We start from the raw sequence: 21634 nt of genomic DNA on the forward strand, positions 1-21634 counted from the left end.
AAGTTGTTTGTCAAATACTATCGTGGTCGAACTACGGACTGCTACGAACCATACGATTGTGTATAAGATCAAATAAGAATCACTTACGAACTTCAAGAAACCATCTACGCTTCGTGGCATTCAGGTGCCACGGTGGCTAGGTGGGTAAGACGCTGGCTCGCTAGCCTGGAGGTCGGGTGTTCGATTCCTGCATTGGCCGAGAAAGTTCATCGGGATTTTCCGAAGTGGTTTCCCCTTGTCAGTGGTGTAGAACGAAAGGGACTGACAAGGACAGCTGTCTAGTCCTTCGGGTGAGACGAAAAACCGAGTTCCCGTGTATACATTTGAATGCACGTAAAAGATCCCTTGGCAGTTAAAATTCGATATAAGAGTAGGCGATAGTAACGCTGCCCGGGCAAAATTTCCCTCATAGCACACGGTTTGGCGTATGCCCGTCTTCATTAGCGCAGTATAGGAGCAGAACAGTAGGACGTTAAACCCATTCATTTCATTTCATTTCATTTCGTGGTATTCGTAGCCCGTATGAAAGCGGGCCATGGGTAAATATATGAATCCAAACCATGAATGTATACAGTTACCCAATCACCAATACAAATGAAAGATGAGCCGTCTATAGCTTCACGCAACCACATCTTGAAAAGAGAGAGAGAGAGAAATGGGATTTAACGTGCACTCAACACGACCCAGTTCATTTCTGAACTAACATATTTTTCAATTTTATTTCAATGATTCGCTTATGCGTAGGAGCCTTTAGCAATGGGGGGGGGGGGACTGGGGGACGCTGAGGAAACCCACGAAGATGGGACAGGCGACCCTACCCCGTGACAGACCATTATGATACGTTGACACCCCATCCCCCAACCTGCCGAATATGAAGCAAAAGCAGGGATGTTCAGCAATTAGCAATAAGGTGTCATTCAAGCGATTGGGTATTCATATTCATCCCTGAATAACCCACTCCTAATAATTTAGATACGCAGCATCAAGGTGAGTCAACTACCCCCAATAGGTATCCAACAGTTTTAAACAAAAACTAGTTTATGGTTTATTCTCTTAACTATACGCGGGGGGGGGGGGGCGAATGGTTAGCACGTGCGCGCTGCGCTGTATCATACGGTCTGCCATTGAGTCAACTGGTGGGGTTTCGAATCCCCGGTTGTAAGTGACAAGAAGTAGGGTCGCCTGTCCAACCTCGTGGGTTTTCTCCGGGTCCTCCGGTTTCCTCCCACTGCTAAAGACCCCTACGCGCAAGCGAATTATTGAAATAAAATTGAATCATGTGTTAGTCTCGAAATGACCTAGTTTGTGTCGAGTGGACGTTAAACCCAATATCTCTCTCTCTCTTAACTATACGGGATCAATATAATATGGTCTACCATATTACAATATTCTAAAACATCTTGTTCTAAAAAAAATGTTTATAATTTATCTACCACCGTACAATATCATAATATTTAAGTGGCAATTAGTAACTGGTTAGAATTAAAACAAAAACACATACTTATTATGGCAAACATAATTATGGCATTAAGTAACTGGCTAGAATTAAAACAAAAACACATATACACCAGCAGTTGTTTTTAACGTACATATTGCTTTGTTTGTGCAATATCATTACCTAAAAAAAATTACGATATATATCTACCACCATACACTATCATGTTCTACGAAAAATAATGTTTTACAATATATCTAACAATCAATTGATGAACATCGCGAAGGAATCGGCGATGTCACGTTACAGGTAACCGATTTCATCTAGAAATTTGATAACCAGTTACAACATTATGTAATATACGTGTTTTTCCCATAGCAATTAGTTTTTCATCATCAAGCCGTCCAATTATCAATGGCGTGCAGAGAGGGACGACGACCCCCGGGCATCCGCACCGGGCATCCGATTCAGGGGGAACTTAATCAAAGAGTGAAATTAATTATGTTTTTTTTAATATTTAAAACTATCACCGTTAACTTGAATGATAAGAAAAACACTACTTGTCGACAAGTCGTGCTATATGGGTATAAATCAGCGATTGTTTTCGATAAAAAAATACCCTGGGCATCCGTATCGTAGAGATATCTAATCAACGACTGACATTGACTATGTTTTTTTTTTTTTAATATTTAAAACTGTTAACTGCTCAATCGCTAAATGTCAATCAGAGATTATTTAATCTGTTTTTACATAGGCCTACTTGAAAAATATCTTCTTTTCTCAAATGTTTTAGCGAGAGAGAGGGAGAGAAATGGGGTTTAACGTCCACTCGACACAACCTAGGTCATTTCGGACTAACATATGGTTTAATTTTATTTCAATAATTCGCTTGCGCGTAGGGGTCTTTAGCAGTGGGAGGAAACCGGACGACCCGGAGAAAACACACGAGGTTGGACAGGCGACCCTACTTCTTGTCACGTACACCCGTGGATTTGAAACCACGCCAGTTGACTCAATGACAGACTTTATGATACAGCGCGCACTTGCTAACCATTCAGCCATCCAACCCCACATATGTTTTAGTATTAGGCCCTATAGTTGAGGAGTTGGGACATACAAACTTTACACTTTATTCAATTCTTTATACGACTTATCAGATACAATGTAATAAAAAATACAATAAATAAATATAATATACAAATATATACAGTTATTGTTTAGTATTGTTATTGACAAAGACCTAAAATACACATTTCGTTTGTGGTCGGAAAGTGAAAGATATAAATAAAATTGAACTTTATTTAAAACTGTGTAATGACTCCACATAAATCTTATAAATCTAAACAAATTATATATTATGGTATAATTCTATTTTGAAAGAAACCAAATGTATTCATTACGTTTTTTATCGGTAAGAGAAAGATATAAGCCTAGATTATTCAGTTCTTTGATATTTTGTACCGATAATAAATGAAAAATTTTAAAAAGATTCGGGTTAAGAAAATAGTAAGATTTTATATATTTTTTCCTATAATCATATAAATATGGATATATAATAATATGATGGTATTCATCTTCTATTTTTTTCAAATTACATAATTTACAAATTCTTTTTGCACACTCTATTTTCTCAAAACGACCAGTTTCTATGCACAAATTGTGGGAAGATAAACAAAGGCTTAACAAAGGGCATCACTAGACCTATTCACGCCACTGCGTCCAGTGCTCTATATCGATAATTTACCTCAATTGGAATTTAATTTATAAAATTGTGAGCGGTAGAAATGAAATAATGGCCCTTGATTGGATCAATAGCGGCATAAGTATTCCGACTTTTTGTCTGTTGTACAAACATTCCCACGATTGCAAGTGTGAAACCTGTTGTTTACAATAATTGTAAATTTTAGCGCTTCCTTGTAAAAATACGGCGTTGCGTAATAATTATTATTACGCAACGCCGTATTTTCACAAGGAAGCGCTAAAATCTATACCTAAATTTATCGGCACAGATTGTATGTGGTCTGTAATGTGGTCTGTAATCTGGTCACCCACAATGGAGGTGTGATATCCTTAAGGTCATATCATACATGTAATTCGCTAATTGAATATTTACCGATAATAGCAGTTGTGGTTCGACTCGGCGCCCCTTTGGTTTGGTACCTTAATTTTATTGATAGGACTTTAAACCTCATTTCTTAGATGCCAAAAAATACGGCCTTAGCCATAATATTTTCGCAGGGAAAATGGCAGTAACACATAATGAAAGGAAAGTGCTCTTTGTACTTTAATTAGTAGACCTCATTATAAATGAAAATAAAAATATGTACGTTCATTCGTTCGTTCTTTCCTGGAGTTTTACGTTCACATCCACTAAGGGTGATATAGACAATACCCCCCCCCCCCCAACAGATTTATACTGATAGTCAACGGTTGTGTTGTTGTTGCGTATAGACAATGGATGAAAAGTGAAAGTTCATAATAAAACGTGTTTTGGCTTTTATAAAATAGGTTCCATTATACAAAAGAAATCAGGGAACAAAGCACGGATTAGATACCTAGCAAAACCGGGCACCAATTGAAACCGCGAGAGCAAATGCTTTAAATTCCTGTCCATTGTTGAATTATTGTTATTACTATGCGCTATATCAACCCGGCCATTAAAACACTTCTGTAACAATACATTACTCTGTAATTTCATCTAAAAACAATTGGACCAAAGCGCAGCAAATGAATCCATTCTGACACTAACTAAGCCCAGTATCAAATAAATCGAACTGTCTTAATTGAAATACAAATTGTGTTAAGTGATCTCACACAAGAAGGTTCGTTAAGAATTAGTCATCACTTCTTGATTAATTGTTCACTTTGTTATCTAAAACCACGCTTCGGGTTGTTTGAGTGATAGTTCTTTCATAAATTTTCGAGGGATTCACACCTTTAACCAAGACACCCAAGCGTTCGTCATTTACCAATTTAATTATACGCTAATTTCTAGTCCTACTATAAAATATAAATATGTGTATGTGAATTTATTGCTTCATTTTTGAAACTGACAGAGAGTGTTGTGAATCGTACACAAACGGTTGTTTAACATTGTAGTTCATTATTCAAGGATATAGTTTTTGCACGTGAATAGTGCTGGGTTTCTTCGTGTTGTTGTTGTTGACTTTGTTTGAATAACATATCGTCACAGGTTTGGGTATATCATCCCTCGATACAAAATATCCAGTTATCGTCTGACGGAGTTGAATGTAACAATAGACATACTACAGAAGGAAGACATCTCTTGTTTATTGTTTCCAACAGGATTTTTGGACAAGAAAATGCACTTTGCGTACTAGAAAGCAATATGTACAAACCCTAAACGAAACAAGTAACGCATGAACTACAACATAAACAATATCCCGAAACATAGTATTTAACAACGGTTTGTTTTCATCGCTGTTTAGAGACACTGGTTCTGACCAAGTTGACAATTGCAGATCGCGAAAAACGCTAGACCACTACAGTCATTCAAGATTCAAGTCAGTTCAAGAGTCAAACTTTACTAAAATCAGGCTGTTTTCTTGAGACCAAGTTGAAATTTGCAGATCACGATAAACACTAGACAAGAATAGTTATTCAAGATTCAAGTCAGTTGGTGTTGAGAGTCAAACTTTCCTAATATGGTCATACAATATGTTGTTGATTGTAAAAGTCCTACAAAAGGTATGAAATTTTATTCAGTTTTTAGAGACAACAATTTTGTAAAGCTCATGGGATGTGGTCATAATGGCCATAAACCATGACGACGACAATTAACGTTGGTCAAATCGGCCACAATTCACCATGGCCAAAATATTGTCATAGCGGCCATAATGTTGTCATGACGACCAACATATTGGACATAGCGGCCAAAATATAAGTCAAAACGACCATAATGTTGTCAAAACGACCATAATGTAGTCAAAACGACCATAATGTAGTCAAAACGGACAACATGCTTACTTAACCGCTGCTGCACGTCTGGGTGTCCTATTTAGTTTTGATTATACGTTTAAGTTTAGAAGGAAATGGACCATTCTATAAAAGTATGAACGGTCTAGTGTGTGTATGTGTATGTAAAAAGAGTACTCTTCGTAAAGCAGGGATCTATCTTTCTGCAGCGGTTGGTACGCCATTAGGGGGTTGGGTGGCTGAATGGTTAGCACGTGCGCGGTGTATCATAAAAAGCCTGTCATTGAGTCAACTGGCGTGGTTTCGATCCCCGGTTGTACGTGACAAGGAGTAGGGTCGCCTGTCCAACCTCGTGAGTTTTCTCCGGGTCCTCCGGTTTCCTCTCACTGCTAAAGACCCCTACGCGCAAGCGAATTATTGAAATAAAATTAAACCATATGTTAGTCCCGAAATGACATAGTTTGTGTCGAGTGGACGTTAAACCCCATTTCTCTCTCTCTCGTCCTTGTCAGGCCATCCGTCAAGAAAAGATTTCATATGATTAAGTTCGTCTTCATAACGCAAATACTACGACATTAAAATTTTACCATGACATGAATCTGGTACAGATGATTCCTTTTCTAAAACTATATATTTTTTTAAATGAAATGAATTCGATTTAACGTCCTACTGTTCTGCTCCGAACTGGGCTAATCAAGACGGGCATACGTCCGTCATACAAGGTGCTATGAGGAAAATTTCGCCGGGAAAGTGGCACTACGGCTTACTCCTATATCGAATTCCAACTGCCAAGGGATCTTTTAGGTACACGCCAATGTGTACACGGGACCTCGGCTTTTCGTGCCATCCGAACATCTAGACAGCTGTCCCTGTCAGGCCCTCCATCTTGTATCGCTGACAAGGGGAAAACACGCCAGAAAATCGGGTAGAACTTTCTCGGCCAATGCAGGGATCGAACACCCGACCTCCAGGCTAGCGAGCCAGCGTCCTACCCACTTAACCACGTGATGCCCTAGTAGTTCGAATGTTACGAAAAATAGAGGTCCTGTGTACACATTTACGTGCACGTAAAAGACCCCTTGACAGTTCGAATTCGATATAAGACAGCTATCTTTGCCAGACCCTCCCTATATATTTGAATTATCACAGTTTTAGCTTAGCGAACTCTTAGTTAAGTGATATCAGATTTATTTCTAATAAATTCATTAGCCCAGGTTAGGAGCAGAACAGTAGGACGTTAAACTCTATTTCATTTCATCAGAATATATAAACATAATACAGAAGGATAGCAAGACGTATATCCACATTGTTTTAATAAACTTTGTACTGGAAAAAAAAAACACCTGACGAAACATTTTGCCAACAGTGTAATTAATTTGTTTACGTCTTTTTGTTTTTACACTACCTATTCATTATATATATACATAATATAAAGATACCATATAATTACGGATATTACTTACAAATTTATAAATTACAAGTAAACCTGTATTATCAAAATATAAAAACAAGTCAGAGCTTCTATATATTCATCTCCACAACGAAATTAGTTACAAAATTATATATAATGCTTAAAATTATAATTTATAATGTTTAAAATTATAATTATATAATGTTTAAAACTATAATTATATAATGTTTAAAACTATAATTATATAAAGAGTTTAATAATTATAATATAAATAATGTATATTATCAAAGAACCGTATAGTGTAGCTACTGGGGCGTTATTGCTAATTAAATGAAATCGGGATTAAGGTTTAACGCTATAATGTACTATTATAGATATAAGGGAACTTTTGCCCAGATAGCGTCGCTGAAGCCTACTATTATTTCGAAAGTCAACTTATTGAGGTCGATTCTTCTGACAACAGAGTATCATTTGCAGAAGTTTTAACCAATGAACGGGGGAATGAACCTCCTACTTTTCGGGACCGGTAGGGCTAATGAAGTTTCCCGCATGTCATACTTCATGGCGTATGCCTGTCTTCATTCACCCGGAAGGTGTAGAAAAGTAGGAAGTCAAATGTCATTTCATTTCTGACAGTGGCCAAAGACCCATGACTGCGTTAACGACTTATTGAAATTAAGTAATACCCTAATTAACGTTAGCCTCGAACAGACAAAAATTTGTGTAGAGTCACCACTCCACTCCCTTCCCACCCAGGAGCGGATCCAGGAATTTTTGCAGGAGGGGGTTTGCTAGGTTCTGAGAAAATGTATCCTACCCCCCTCGGCTTGAAATTTTTTGAGAAATACATGGTCTCTATCGTCATTTGGCCCACCCCACCCCTCTGGATCCGCGCCTGCCACCTGAAGCGGGTGTGTATATCTAATATGTTTTCCAGTCTAGATACTGAGTACACACTTGCAATTTGTAAATGCGACTAGTTATACATGACTAAAAAAGAAACATCACCTGAAATTACTTACAATTTTGGAGACGATGTTGGTGTGAACAACTAGATTGCGGACTGAAAACGACTCGGCTCATTAAATCCATTCTTCTAATCGCCCTCTCTTGTGGACAATTCGTTTGTGACCGAAACTAACCGTTCATAGCCGCAACTGGACGAAACCACGGGAATATTCGAGACGGAGTTGATCTGGTTAAAATTAACTTAAGTTTTCATAGCACTAAAGCGGTGATAAGTGGTAGGATTTGTATATAGACTGACGTAGACGCGGAGATCGATACTACCAGACCTCCAAATCCTAAAATAGAACACTAAACGATATGACCCCTATCATTTATGACATTATCATTAATGTACTATTGTTAGCTTGACACAACATAGACACGTTCATATATCTTATGAAATTTGTCAATAAACCGCCTTTAGTCCTATTTAATGATAGATCGGCACACTATGACAGGAAAAATGACAGTAGTCAATGTGGCCAATAATTTGATCTACTGCGCGGATACAGAAAGACATCAATTGTCAAACGGCGACCTCAAAACTTTCTCGACAAATTATGTATAGCTTTAACAACATCAATATTACCGTGACATATTTCTAGTGTTCAGACAGTCAAAAAACAATCAATCATTCAGAGTTGATCTTATTCACTAAAAATAAAACTGAAGCTTCTTTGTGGTTTTATTGTATTTCATTCGATAAATTTACATATCTGTTTTGACATAAAGATATCAACAAAATAAACTACTCGCGTCTTTACTATCAGGCGACAATTTTGTTTTTTTCGACTTTGAAGTTTTCGATTTGACACATTGGGAATAGGGGTTCGGGCGGGGGGGGAGGGGCTAACATGTACGGTTTAGATCCTAAGGTGTGTCATTGAGTCACGTGACGTTGCTTCGCTCCCAAGTGTACGTGACAAGGCGTGGGATAGCCCGTCCAGCCTCGTGGCCTTTCTCTGGTTCCTCTGTTCCCCCTCTACCCCACCCCCTGCACTGCCGAAGACCCCTCCGCGCATGCGAATGATTGTAGGCTTGCCCGTCCAGCCACATGTTTTTTCTCCGGGTCTCCTTCCACCCCAGCACCGCTGCTAAAGACCGCTCTGCGCAAGCGAACTTTTGAGATGTGTTAGTAACGATGTAGTCTAGTTTGTGTTGACTGCTAAGAAGATCCAAAAGTACACACTGGCACGCATGTAAAAGACCCCACAGCAGATAGAATTCAGAGAAAATTAGGTCGACAAAAACTTCACAAGCCAGACCATATAAATTTATATTAGTCTCAAATGACCAAAGTATTGTGCAAAAGCCATATTTAGGGTACACCCAACCCAATATCACAGCTTTTAAAATCAGTCGACATCTAAGTCATTCATACAATATATTTGGTAACATTTAACATGTCAGAGCCAGAAAATCTATTTATGGTATTTATGGGGAAGGATTTGGGATTGTTAACATAATTTCACCCTTTTTAATTGTTATGAGTAATGTCCATTTTATGTTGTGTAAATTATATTTAGAAAAGATAACAAAAAAAAATTGAATATGAAAAAAAAACGAAGCGCCAGTTTGGGCTACAAATAGATGACACATACTCGTAAACACGGGTGGTGGACTAGATCAATGTGAATACATCATATTAAAGAGAGGGTTATTGGGAACATAGAGGATTCCCAAGTAGTCTTTAAAGACATAGTTTAGTTTTGAAATCAGATCCGTGTTGTCAATTTAATAACAAAACACAAAACATTTTTTTTACTGTATATTATTACTGTTAGATTAAAGAGATGATGACTGGGGACCATAGCGGATTCAAAATGAGTCTTTGAACACGTGAAGAAATCGTGTAAATTTTACAACCGATCCCGGGTTGACATTTTAAAAACCAAACGCGTAAACGTGTATTAGAATACCGAAGTTTTCATAATGTATCGATCGTCTTCATTAGCCCAGTCGGTGCAAAACAATAGGACGTTAAACCCCATTTCCTTTCAGTTCATTTAAATATTAAATAGGCATAGCTATAAGCAAGTGTACATAGATGTGAAACCATGACAAAATATCAAATGTATTATACGGCGTTTAAGTATACGCTGTTATGTACACGACACTCGTTGTTACTTCTATTATTTGCAGTGCATTAGGTTACAAGGGACAGGGATAGGGAACACAGAGGATTCAAAAATGTTTAAATTTGTCAATAGTATTTTGTAAATATATAGCCACGTGTATTAAAGTCTTAATACAGTGGAAATTCGGAATAAATGTAAATGACATAACCATACACCCACTGATGCATGACGCCTGTCATTACTTAGAGTAAAAGTACAAGAATGGTTTGATTGACAGCTGGCTTACATGAAATATGAATTATCAATAGAAACGCGTAACACAAGATCGTGTATGCAAAAATAAAGAAAAGGGGCGGAGTTATGATAAGATCAGTGATGCGAGAAATGGTTTCACGTAACCGACTATGTTTTTGATTAATGAGATGGTATTAAAATAAAGACAATAGTCATATAAAAGACCGTGTTAAACACATCCAGTGTCATTCTGCTTTCGCACCCCAGGTTTACTTTACCTGGGAACAACACCCAGGATTATTATAATCTTTCCAACGACACGGAATCTCTATACGTAATTTACAGGTAAATATTTTTTTAAAACTATTTTTTTTATTATCGTAAGCTTAAGGGCCAGTGTATTAGTATTTGACAAAAATTTCGAACTCTTAAAACTATTCAACTTAAAGTCTTAAACGTGGTGGCTGAAAATATCCAGTTTTTCGATCAACTTTAAATTATAATTCGTTGGCGCCTTACAGTCTTTGCACCAAATGCGTCCAAGTAGTGTTTAATACTTAAAGTAAAACCTGTTTTTACAAATCTTTAAAAAGTTTTATTAAAGGGTTATTATGGAAGATCAGGTAAAGAGTTGACAGCTCTCATTATAATAGGATAATGTAAAGGGAATATGCTGAACATTTCAGTCAAATTGCTCCACTCTGAACCGAGATATTAGCGATTGAATTTTAGGCCTAGCCTCGATTATCATTATTTAAGGACACCGCGCTTTGGAGATTTCCAATGGTCGTTGAATAAAAATCAATTTACGGTGACTTTATCTGAAAATATATTGAACAAAATGTGGGTACAACATGTAAGTCAATCAATGTCTTTTCATCGATGTAAGCAGAAATGCGGATAAAGGAATTCAAATTAGATAGGAAGACAAATCAATGAAGTGTAATGCCAAGAATATTGTATGAATAAGACTTGGCAAGGAAGATTTAAGCGTTTCTAATAACAAAATCTTCGACTTTGCTTTATATGGATTTAAAATCTTCGGGCTTTTTTTTAAAGGCGAAAGTCGTTTGTTTTAAAATATTGTGTTCAGGATGTATATAGTTTTGAAGTGATTTTCTGTGTTCTGTTCTCTTTAAATTCTTAAATAACAGGAAATCGTTATTAAAAACATCATCCTTATACAAGAAGATACACAAATTTATATAACCGGTTCTAAGACTTTGATATGTCATGGATCACAGAAACTTGTCTATTAAGGCGGTAACGGAGATCCTGGTTTGTGACCCATCATTTATCAAATAGTAAATAAACTTAAAGATGCATTATGTAAGAGCTAAATCTGTCCATTAAAGTTGTTTTTAGGCTTCAAATGTTATATAAATTATTAAATTATAATTTATCCACATGGCAAGCCCAGAATCAACTCTCTAGAGTATCGGATGGCGCAGATGTAAACCGATTTAAATACGATCGCTATTTAATGATTTAATTTAAAAATGGGGAAGCTAGGCTGGGTCTTAATTAACCAGTAACGTTGCTGCGATTATATACAATATATGTCAAACAGTTATAACGCCGCTCAGAATAAAGTAATTTGAAGAAAATTTTCAACGCGCACCTGTTACCCCCACCCCACCCCATGATGGATGAGATATTGCGGGGTCTTGTAATGAATGAAACTTCCGACTGTACTTGGGTTTTTTTTCAACTTGTCCAGTTTACTTTCAGTTTCTCATCATCTTTTTCATTTCATTATTTTGTTTCAAAATAGATTTAATAGATTTATTAGGGTAGTTAAATACGAAAGTCTTTTTCTTTTGATATTGCATAGATTAAATAGATTTATTATGGTAGTTGAAAACTAAACTTTGATATTGCATTTGGGTAGTGGATATTTGCGAAAAGAAAAATAAATAGAGATGTAAGTTTCGCAAAAATATATAAATAAAAAATGAATCGAAATAGCTGTTTATTTAATAATGACCCACATAAAAATAGATTTATTAGGGTAGTTAAATACGAAAGTCTTTTTCTTTTGATATTGCATAGATTAAATAGATTTATTATGGTAGTTGAAAACTAAACTTTGATATTGCATTTGGGTAGTGGATATTTGCGAAAAGAAAAATAAATAGAGATGTAAGTTTCGCAAAAATATATAAATAAAAAATGAATCGAAATAGCTGTTTATTTAATAGTGACCCACATAAAAAAACACAACATTTGTTAATGGCATGCCCTCGGTTTTGTTACTTAATCTATTTCAGTACTATACATGAGCGCAGAAGGACATGTGCGAATTTAATCTCCCAAATTAATTGTCCAAATATAATTTCATGTCTACACTACAAGCAAAACAATAGAAGTTTAGTAATTTATTTTAATATAAAAATAAACATTAAAATAGCACGAAAGGCATTATTTAAGTACAATGATATCTTAATTTTACAGAAGAAACCACAGATAATTGTTTAAAAAACCCCCCAACAAATATCAAGTTTTAAATATATTTTATATTGACTATTCTATATTCCACGATAAGCGTCACACCCATGAGATGTATTCATTCAATATATGATATTGACTATTCTGTATGTTCATACACAAAGCAATAAGTGATATTGACTTTTCTGTATTCCATGACAAGCGTCACACCCATGAGATGTATCCATTCAATAAATGATATTGACTATTTTATATTTCATGGCTAGGCTAAAACAAGAACTACGTTTGACAATTAGTCAGCCAAATTGAGGTAATTCTCCAGAAACAAAAGCCATATATGGAAATTTTGATGTTTTAAAATTGTAGTTAGTTAATTGAATAAGAAACTAGTTAAATGAATATGGCATGTTTTGTTTTTTTTTTTTTTAAAAAATCAATACATATTAATCTTATTGACGTTGCTTTTAACCAAAACCCAATTCTAATGTAATTTATATCTTTCTGTATAAATTAGACATTAGTTATTGTGTAAACTGTAGGCGCCATCTTACTTAAATCTGACAGAACAAATAAACAATTCCAAACTTAAGAGTTTTCTCTTGTTGAGTAAAGATAGATAGAAAACGTGTGACGTATTTCAATAGATCTCCCTTTGACCATTATCTAGATGCATCTAAATGATGCAATCCATTTGTTGCAGCATCGTGACGTGATGCGCACGCGACGCTGAAAGGAAATTACGTCAGATTACGTCACAAACATAAGTTTCATCAAGTAAACTTATGATTGTTATGTGATCAAGATTATGAACATGTCGGCGGTACATCCCCGAAGACAAAAATGTCGAAATCAAAATGGCCCATCTGCTTAACGAGTGTTAATATGAGATACAAATTGACGTGTCAAGATTTAATTCACTTGTGATTTATGGTCACAGGTTTCACTAGTAGTCTTCCACAATTTTAGTTCGATCATAATCATATGGCTAATTTATTTCAAAATGCATTTAATAGCTTTATTATGGTAGTGTAAATACTAAACCATATTTATTTTGAACATGCATATGTGTATTTGACATTGCCTACACAAAAAAAAAAAAAAAAAAAAAAAAGAAAATCATTTTGTCCCCTTTTATTATTCGGTTACAAATAATATATATGCTAATTCTAAAGGCATGGTTATAATTTCAACTCGCCGATAATTCACACATCTATTAAAGTTGTGTACGACTTTAGTATGTCATGTATTTCTTGTAAACAGCAATAGCTGGGTATTTTTTTCACCAAAATATTAGGAAGCAATTTTCGCTCTAATAGTTGAAAAAGAAAAAAAGAATTCGAACAGGACTATTTAATTTTATGGCAAATCCTATTATAAAACTGATTGCCTGATGTATGAACTGGGTATGGTTACCAAATATTAGAAATATGGAGTGAAAAGAGATCGATTGATATTCAAACATATAGGAATGTAAGTTTCGCCCCCAAAAAATAGCTGTTTATCAAATAGTGAACCATATAAAAAAAAAACCTTTATAAACTCATGCCCTTTATTTTATTACTAAATCTATTTGAGTAATATACATCAGCGCATAAAAAAACATGTGCGATTTTATGTCCCAAATAAGTTGTCCAAATTTAGATTTTAGTACTCTTTTGGGGTATAGTTTCAAGCCTACACTACAGGCTAAACAATAGAAGTTTACTAATTTTTATATAAAAATAAACAATTTAACTGCACAAAAGGCATTATTTAAGTACAGTTATATCTAAAACTTGATAGAAGAAACCACAGATAATTTTTAAAAAAAAAAACCCCCAACAGATATCAAGCTTTAAATAACTATAATGAAAAAACACCATTAAAATATTACGTAATATTGAATTGACTATTGTATATTTCATGGATAGCGTCACACCCGGGAGATGTATTCATATTATAAATGATATTGACTATTCTATATTTAGATATGTTCATACACTGAGCAATGAGTGATATTGACTATTCTGTATTCCATGGCTAGCGTCACACCCATGAGATGTATTCACTCAATAAATGATATTGACTATTTCATGGCTAGAGTCACACACATGAGATGTATTCATTCAATAAAATATGATATTGACTATTTTATTTTCCATGGCTAGCGTAACGCCCGGGAGATGTGTTCATTTTATATTTCATGCGGTAATTCTCCAGAAAGAAAAAGCCATATATGGAAATGTTGATGTTTTAAAATTGTAATAACGTCTCATTTAAAGAGAATCTAGGTAAATGAATATGACATGTTTATTAAAGACAATACATATTAATTTTATTGTTGTGTTGACGTTGCTTTTAACCAAAACCCAATTCTAATGTAATTTATATCTTTCTATCTAAAATACACATTGGTTATTGTGTAAACTGTAGATGCTATCTTACTTAGACCTGACAGAACACATAAACAACAATTCCAATCTTAAGAGTTTTCTCTTGTTGAGTAAAGATAGATAGAAAACGTGCGACGTATTTCAATAGATCTCCCTTCGGCCATTACATCAAATTACGTCATAAACATAAGTTTCATCAAGTTAACTTATGATTGTTATGTGATCAAGATAATGAACATGTCATCTAACACCATTGTCGGAGATGCATGTCCGAAGACAAAAATGTTGAAATCAAAATGGCCCGCCTACTTAAAGATGGCCACGATGAGATACAATTGGTGTGTCAAGAAATAATTCAGTTGTGATTTATGGGCAAAGGTCACAGGTTTCCCTGGTAGCCTAGTTGTTACTGTCTTTAATCGTTAGTCCATATTCTGACGGTGTATCATTGGCGTGCACGTAAAAGATCCCTTGGCAGTTGGAATTTGATATAAGAGTAGGCCGTAGTGCCGCTGCCCGGGCAAAATTTCCCTCATAGCACACTGTATGGCGTATGCCCTTCTTCATTAGCCCAGGTTAGGAGCAGAACAGTAGGACGTTAAACCCCATTTCATTTCATTTCATTTCTGACGGTGTAAGTTACATGAAGTGAAGTACCCAAAGAGCTTCGTTGCCACGAAAAAAACTCGGGTTCTTGAAATAGCTTTTTTTTTATCTTATGGTGACCCAACCTAATTAGGACATTCATCATAGTATCATCGGTGACAGGTTTTGTCCTCTGCATGTCGAACTAGTAAATTAACATTATTTTATACACTAAAGTATTAATGGATACGTAAAATAACACCAGGGGGCATTCGTAAATTAACATGAACAAATAAGGCTTAATCACATTTTAAGACTCGGTACGTAAGCAGAACGTAGGCAACATGGCGACGTTAGAAAAACTGATTTATGATGTTTTATTGTCCATTTCTTACCAATCGTTACTTTGACAACTATTTAAAGATTTACATATCCCGAAAGTTGCTAAATGAACGATTACTATATATGGAAACAGAAGAATGTCACTGACTGGCATCTTTAAAATGAGTAAAATAAGTATAGGACTTTAATTAACGATGTACGTCGATGTACGTAGATGTACTATGAAGTATACTGCACTGCTCTTATCGTATTATGATATATATTAGCATCAAGTAGTATTATGGAGAACTCTTCTGTCTACTTGATGTCATCTTACGTCATCTTGCAATCAATAATTTATAAAATACAATGGATATATTTATTCTCTATAAATACACTGGAAAAAGTAATCTGTTCTATCACGAAATGTAAATGGCTTTTCAACTCCTGTCACTATAGACCAGGAGAGATTGTGAATAATATTATTACATATCTAGTCTACTTTTAAATGAATTCAAACTACTGAATTCTCTTTAAGAAAACTTCCAATCTTTTATCTCCTATCTCAACGGATTGCTACATGTCCGTTCAGACCCAGTTGATGCTACTTTACGGTGGACATGAATTAGAACAGTCTACCTTTTACCGTGTAGTATCATATATTTGTTATCGCTGTCTCCATATTTCTACTTAAGCATCAATCCATCTCCTTAAAGTAGTTTCAATGGGCCCCCTGTTAGCCCAACTAGCACCCAACAGGTCAAACTGCGTGAAGGTGGTATATATATAAGGATTTGACATTATATTAAGGCACTTGTGTTAGTTCCTCCAAGACTTAGCTCATTGGCTTCTGTGAGTGCTTAAATTAATATTCTTGTGGATATTATCATGTTTATGATGGGGTATCTTGAGCACTTCTCTATAATATTTATACGCTATTCAAACCACCATAGAAAATTCAAATACACCCCCCCCCTCCCTCCCACACCCGCCAACAATTATCTACGTTATGATTTAAATAATGTATAATTTTGTATTTGTTCTAAATAAACGTTTCCTTATCTTTTCAGGTGATTGCGCTAGTGCTAGCGTGAGACACGTCTGTCAAGTGGCGGTAGACATGGGTAACAAAGATCAGCAGAATGGAAAGGTCGGTTCAGACGAGAAGTCGGAGAAGTTCCGCAGGTCTTCATGTCCACCGACGATGGCCTCCGAGAACCTCATTACTGTTCGTCGACAACCGTTTACCCAAACATCCTTCGATGAGCTTCATCTGAATACCGACCAAACCTCAGTGAGTCGACTCAGTAAATTAAAAGATAACATCTACTGTTCGAAAAAGCGATCATGGAAGATTCTAACAAGTTATGTACCGTTCATCAAGACCATTCGCTACTACAAACTTCGGGAGTATTTGATGGTGGATTTTCTAGCAGGATTGACTGTGGGTATTCTTCATATACCACAAGCCCTGGGATTTGGTCAACTGACCTCTGTCAAAATTGAAAATGGACTGTACACGTCGCTGTGGCCTGTACTCATTTACATGATGTTCGGAACATCGCCTCATGTTTCTATGGGTACGAGTGCTGTTATTTGTATTCTTACGGCAGCCGTCGTGGACAGACAAGGTGAAATGTTTCAAGCTCTTCACCCGGAGGTGTTGAATCAGACGTTTAATGGAACTGATACTTTAATTCCTGTTGATGAAGTAGCGGAATATCTGGATTATAAGGAAAGCATTGCAATGTCTGTGACGTTATTCTGTGGTCTGATGATGATAGCTATGGGCTTTCTGAAGCTCGGATTTATCACAGCTTACCTTTCAGAATCTTTCTTCGCTGCCTTTACCTCCGGTGCTGCTGTACACATCTTCACTAGTCAGGTTACTCCCATGTTGGGCCTAAACGTTCCTCGACACAGCGGAATATTTAAAATCGTCAAGAATTATAAAGGAATCTTCGAGCATATAACGGAGGTCAATTTTACTGCATTGATCTGTGCGGTTATAACGATGGTGGTGATTCTGATTGTTAAAGACTGTATCAACGAACGCTTCAAGCACAAGATCGTCATCCCAATCCCAATTGAACTCATCGTCGTTATCGTCGGAACATTAGCTGCCTATTTTGGAGAATTTAACAAAAATTTCGGCGTGGATATTGTTGGATCTATTCCGAATACGATTCCTGCTCCCGTTCTCCCCCCTGTAGACGAGGCTCCGAATTTCTTGGTGGACTGTTTCATTCTTGCCATCTTGATATTTGCAAACACCATCGCTATGGCCAAAATCTGCGCTAAGAAACACAATTACGAAGTGGATGACAGCCAAGAGATGATCGCTTATGGTATGTGTAACTTCCTCAGTTGCTTCTTTAAATGCTTCCCATCAAGTGTCGCTCCACCACGATCCATGGTTTCATCTGCCATGAACACCAAAACCATGCTCAACGGGTTAGTCACCTCTGTTTTGATTCTTCTAATTATCTTATTTATTTCACCACTTTTCGCTGCCTTGCCAAAAGCCATTCTTGCCGCAATCATTGCTGTCGCCCTTAAGGGACTTTTCGTACAAATCTCCATTGGTTACAAATACTGGAAGGTCAGCAAGTACGATTTCGTCATCTGGTTATCCACTTTCCTCGCTGTCGTGTTTCTGGATATTGATGTTGGTTTGGGCATCGGTGTTGGAGTCTCCCTCATCTCTGTGGTCTTCCAGACCCAATTTGCGTCTGGATACAGAGTTGGCCGATCAAAGGATGGTGTGTTTGTCGAGCATAAAAAGTACAACGATTCACAAGAAACCCTTGGAGTAAAAGTTTTCAGATATAACTCATCTTTGTATTTCGCCAATGCTGAAATTTTCCGAAGCCAAGTCTATGGAAAGACTGTTAATCCCCGAAAGTTGTTGAAACTTTTGAAGAAGAAAGAAAAGAAGGTTGCTAAGATGCAGAAAGATGGAGGATACAATAACGAATTCAGACGTGATTCCGTCATCACTAGGGAACTGAACAATGATATCGCCACATCGCCAGGAGGTGACCCTGTCAAGAGTCCTGCTTATGATAGCATACAGAACAGATTAAATAATGCTGAAATAGGTATGAGCACATTTTCGAGCATGGATAATCCCGGATTTTCTATCCCCGAAGAAATGTCTTCCAACAGCTATACTCTTAAACAGAATGGGGTCAACAATAACACACAGTCTCGCATGGGAAGACGTCATTCCAGCATGGATTCCACTTTTCTTGATGACGAGGAGGACCCTGATGATGGTGGAGAAGTTGTTACTGATGCCAAGCTTCGGTCCTTGAGAAAGACACATCATGTTATTATAGACTGTGCAGCTATTAACTATTTAGATGTTTCTGGCGCTAGCGTCCTTTCTCATATGTTCGTTGAATATGGACATGTTAATATTACTATGTTTTTGGCTGGTTGTTCCGCTACTATGCGAGATGCAATGAAACATGCCGGTGTTTACGAGAAGATTGGTCTTGAAAACGTGTTCGTAGAACTATCAGATGCCGTGGCAGTAGCCAAAACACATAAAATTATTCCCCTACCATCTTCTGGTCTTGGTGACTTCTCAGATGATGAAGCTGCCGAAGACTCTTACGTTACTAATTTATAATCTTATTCTCAGCAAATAAGTTGTTTGTAAATATTTGTATGTAATTGGTTTACGTTAAGAAACTATAGTTTCAGTCTAACCTTTATTATTTAATGGTGTTTGGTAGGATGTTTAAAATTTAGTTTGTTATCAAATATCACTAAAATCGCTATTAAATTGTAGTTGAGTAGGTGTGAATTTATAAGCTTGGGATATTACAATCTGAGTAAAACGGAGATCCTATTTCGTTTCGTTTTTTTAAAGTTCATTATACTTGTCGTGGCGTAAAATGTACGGAACTGTGGGTATCCCACTAGATACATTAACGTTGATTGGGTAAACGTCATCGAGTCAAAAGCCACTCGTATGACCCCTGACGCAACCTTCCACTACAACTGGTTAGATCTTCATGTAGTGGAGGCCATCGAAAGTATAAAGAATCGAAAAGAAATATAGATCTGTACTTTAATCAGATTAAGGGCTATTGCCTTCAAATGTACATCTTACAGCGTAATTCGGGTCGCATTTATTTTGACTACCTGTCTTGCTCTTCAGTATTATTTAATACATTTACGCGAATTTCCAGGTACTTAATAACATATAATTATTCAAAAGAATCTAAATATCTGTTTTTAAATGTTTTATATGTAAATATATGTAAATAGATTATTCCATGGACCTTATAATAATGTCTATAATTATACCAGTAAATATAATACATAACCTGACCAACTCTACGATTTTGAAGACCCTTTGGTAATCGGATAACCTAACCCTGTGGGTACTTGTTTTCCTGTGTACTTATTTTGACACAAAAGTGTAATAAAAAAAAATACCCATCCTATTTCTCATAAGGTCTTCAAAATTCATACTGACAATTAGAGAGTTGCATGGAGTAAAAATGTTATAATAATTATGTCTATATAGATACTATTTTGTGGGGGTGGGGGTTAGGTGGATATTTTTTAAAGAAAGAAAAAATACAAGAATAATTATATAACTGTATAATTGAAATCATTATATACTTCGATTCCTCTCTCTTCTTAAATCTTTCATTTGAAATGTACTTAATTTCGTTTCTTACTTAATTTCATTCATTTTAAAACTTACTTAGTTTCTTCCATTTTAGAACTTACTGAATTTTTAATCTGATGTCTTCCAAATATCTTAGAGATCTAAAACGGGTTTATTTTTACTAAAACATGGTTTATTTCATGTTCGTATTACAGGATGCCGCCATTTTCAGATGTATAGTGGGATAGTCAAATCTCTCAAAAACTTTTAAAATCGTGAACGAGTTTCCCATTTTTATGTCTGTCAGCTGATATAGGATGTCCGGTGTTTAAGAGTTAATTAATATAAAAAAAAATGTTTTAAATTGCCTTAAGGCCAGCACATGTTATTTTGCCTTTCTCTTGAATGATGTTGATTTGCCAAGATCGTAAAATGTGCGTTGGCCTTTATAGAGGAAGCGGGTTACTGTAAACGATATGCATTTAGTTGTAATTGTAAAAAAAATAAAAAGTATTTATTTAAAGTTGTAATAACAATTATTGATTATTTGTAATTATATATATATATATATAGCATTATTATTATGGTTATTGTTATTATATATTTCATTGAATAATGTAATATTCTATTGATTAATGACGTGCTACGCTTTTCTTCGTACCAGCTAATCGGCAAACGAAATATTGTTCACTTCGCTTTAGAAAGAATCTCGTGCATGTTTTCGATAAGAAACGTTATAAGTCTTTCTACTTCGATGAGACTTGCTTGGTTTTAGGAGGAATTTCGTGCATGTTTTCATTAAGAAACGTTATAAGTCTTTCTACTCGATGGGACTTTCTAACTTACACTGTAAATAGTTGTCTCTTGTTTATCTTCCACATATATCTATGTTATTGTCACATTATCTACTATATAATTCATACTTTATATATTCAAATAAAGTGTCGCCAAGACCTCAGTTTATTTAACATACTGAAACAGATGTTTTTGTTTTGTAAATACAGTGGTTACATTATTGACCCTCTTATCGTTCGATCCGAACGATTTTACAGTTGCCCGTTTTTGCAGACAATATGGCTATAAATGGGGTTTAACGCCTTACTATTCTGCCCCGACTAGGCTACTGAAGACGGACATAGCCTACGGAAGACAAACAAACGCCATGCAAGGCGCTAA

General features: G+C 35.8%; 1 protein-coding gene across 4 annotated transcripts in view; it reads left to right on the forward strand.

Moving 5' to 3' along the window:
* LOC126825203 (sulfate transporter) overlaps nt 1-21430 on the forward strand; it is a 40544-nt gene extending 19114 nt beyond the window's left edge. For 2 of the 4 annotated variants that reach the window (XM_050554759.2, XM_050554760.2), the window contains exon 2: nt 16899-21430. In XM_050554759.2, the coding sequence (XP_050410716.1) occupies nt 16899-19465 (2567 nt within the window). In that variant the 3' untranslated portion in view covers nt 19466-21430. Of the gene's footprint in view, nt 1-4468; nt 5144-10364; nt 10448-16898 lie in introns of those variants that run through there. The other 2 variants (XM_050554758.2, XM_050554761.1) reach the window with 2 other exon arrangements.
* Nucleotides 21431-21634: the final 204 nt, after the last annotated feature.

This window comes from Patella vulgata, chromosome 6, assembly GCF_932274485.2.
Source record: "Patella vulgata chromosome 6, xgPatVulg1.2, whole genome shotgun sequence".
NCBI classification, from domain to species: domain Eukaryota; kingdom Metazoa; phylum Mollusca; class Gastropoda; family Patellidae; genus Patella; species Patella vulgata.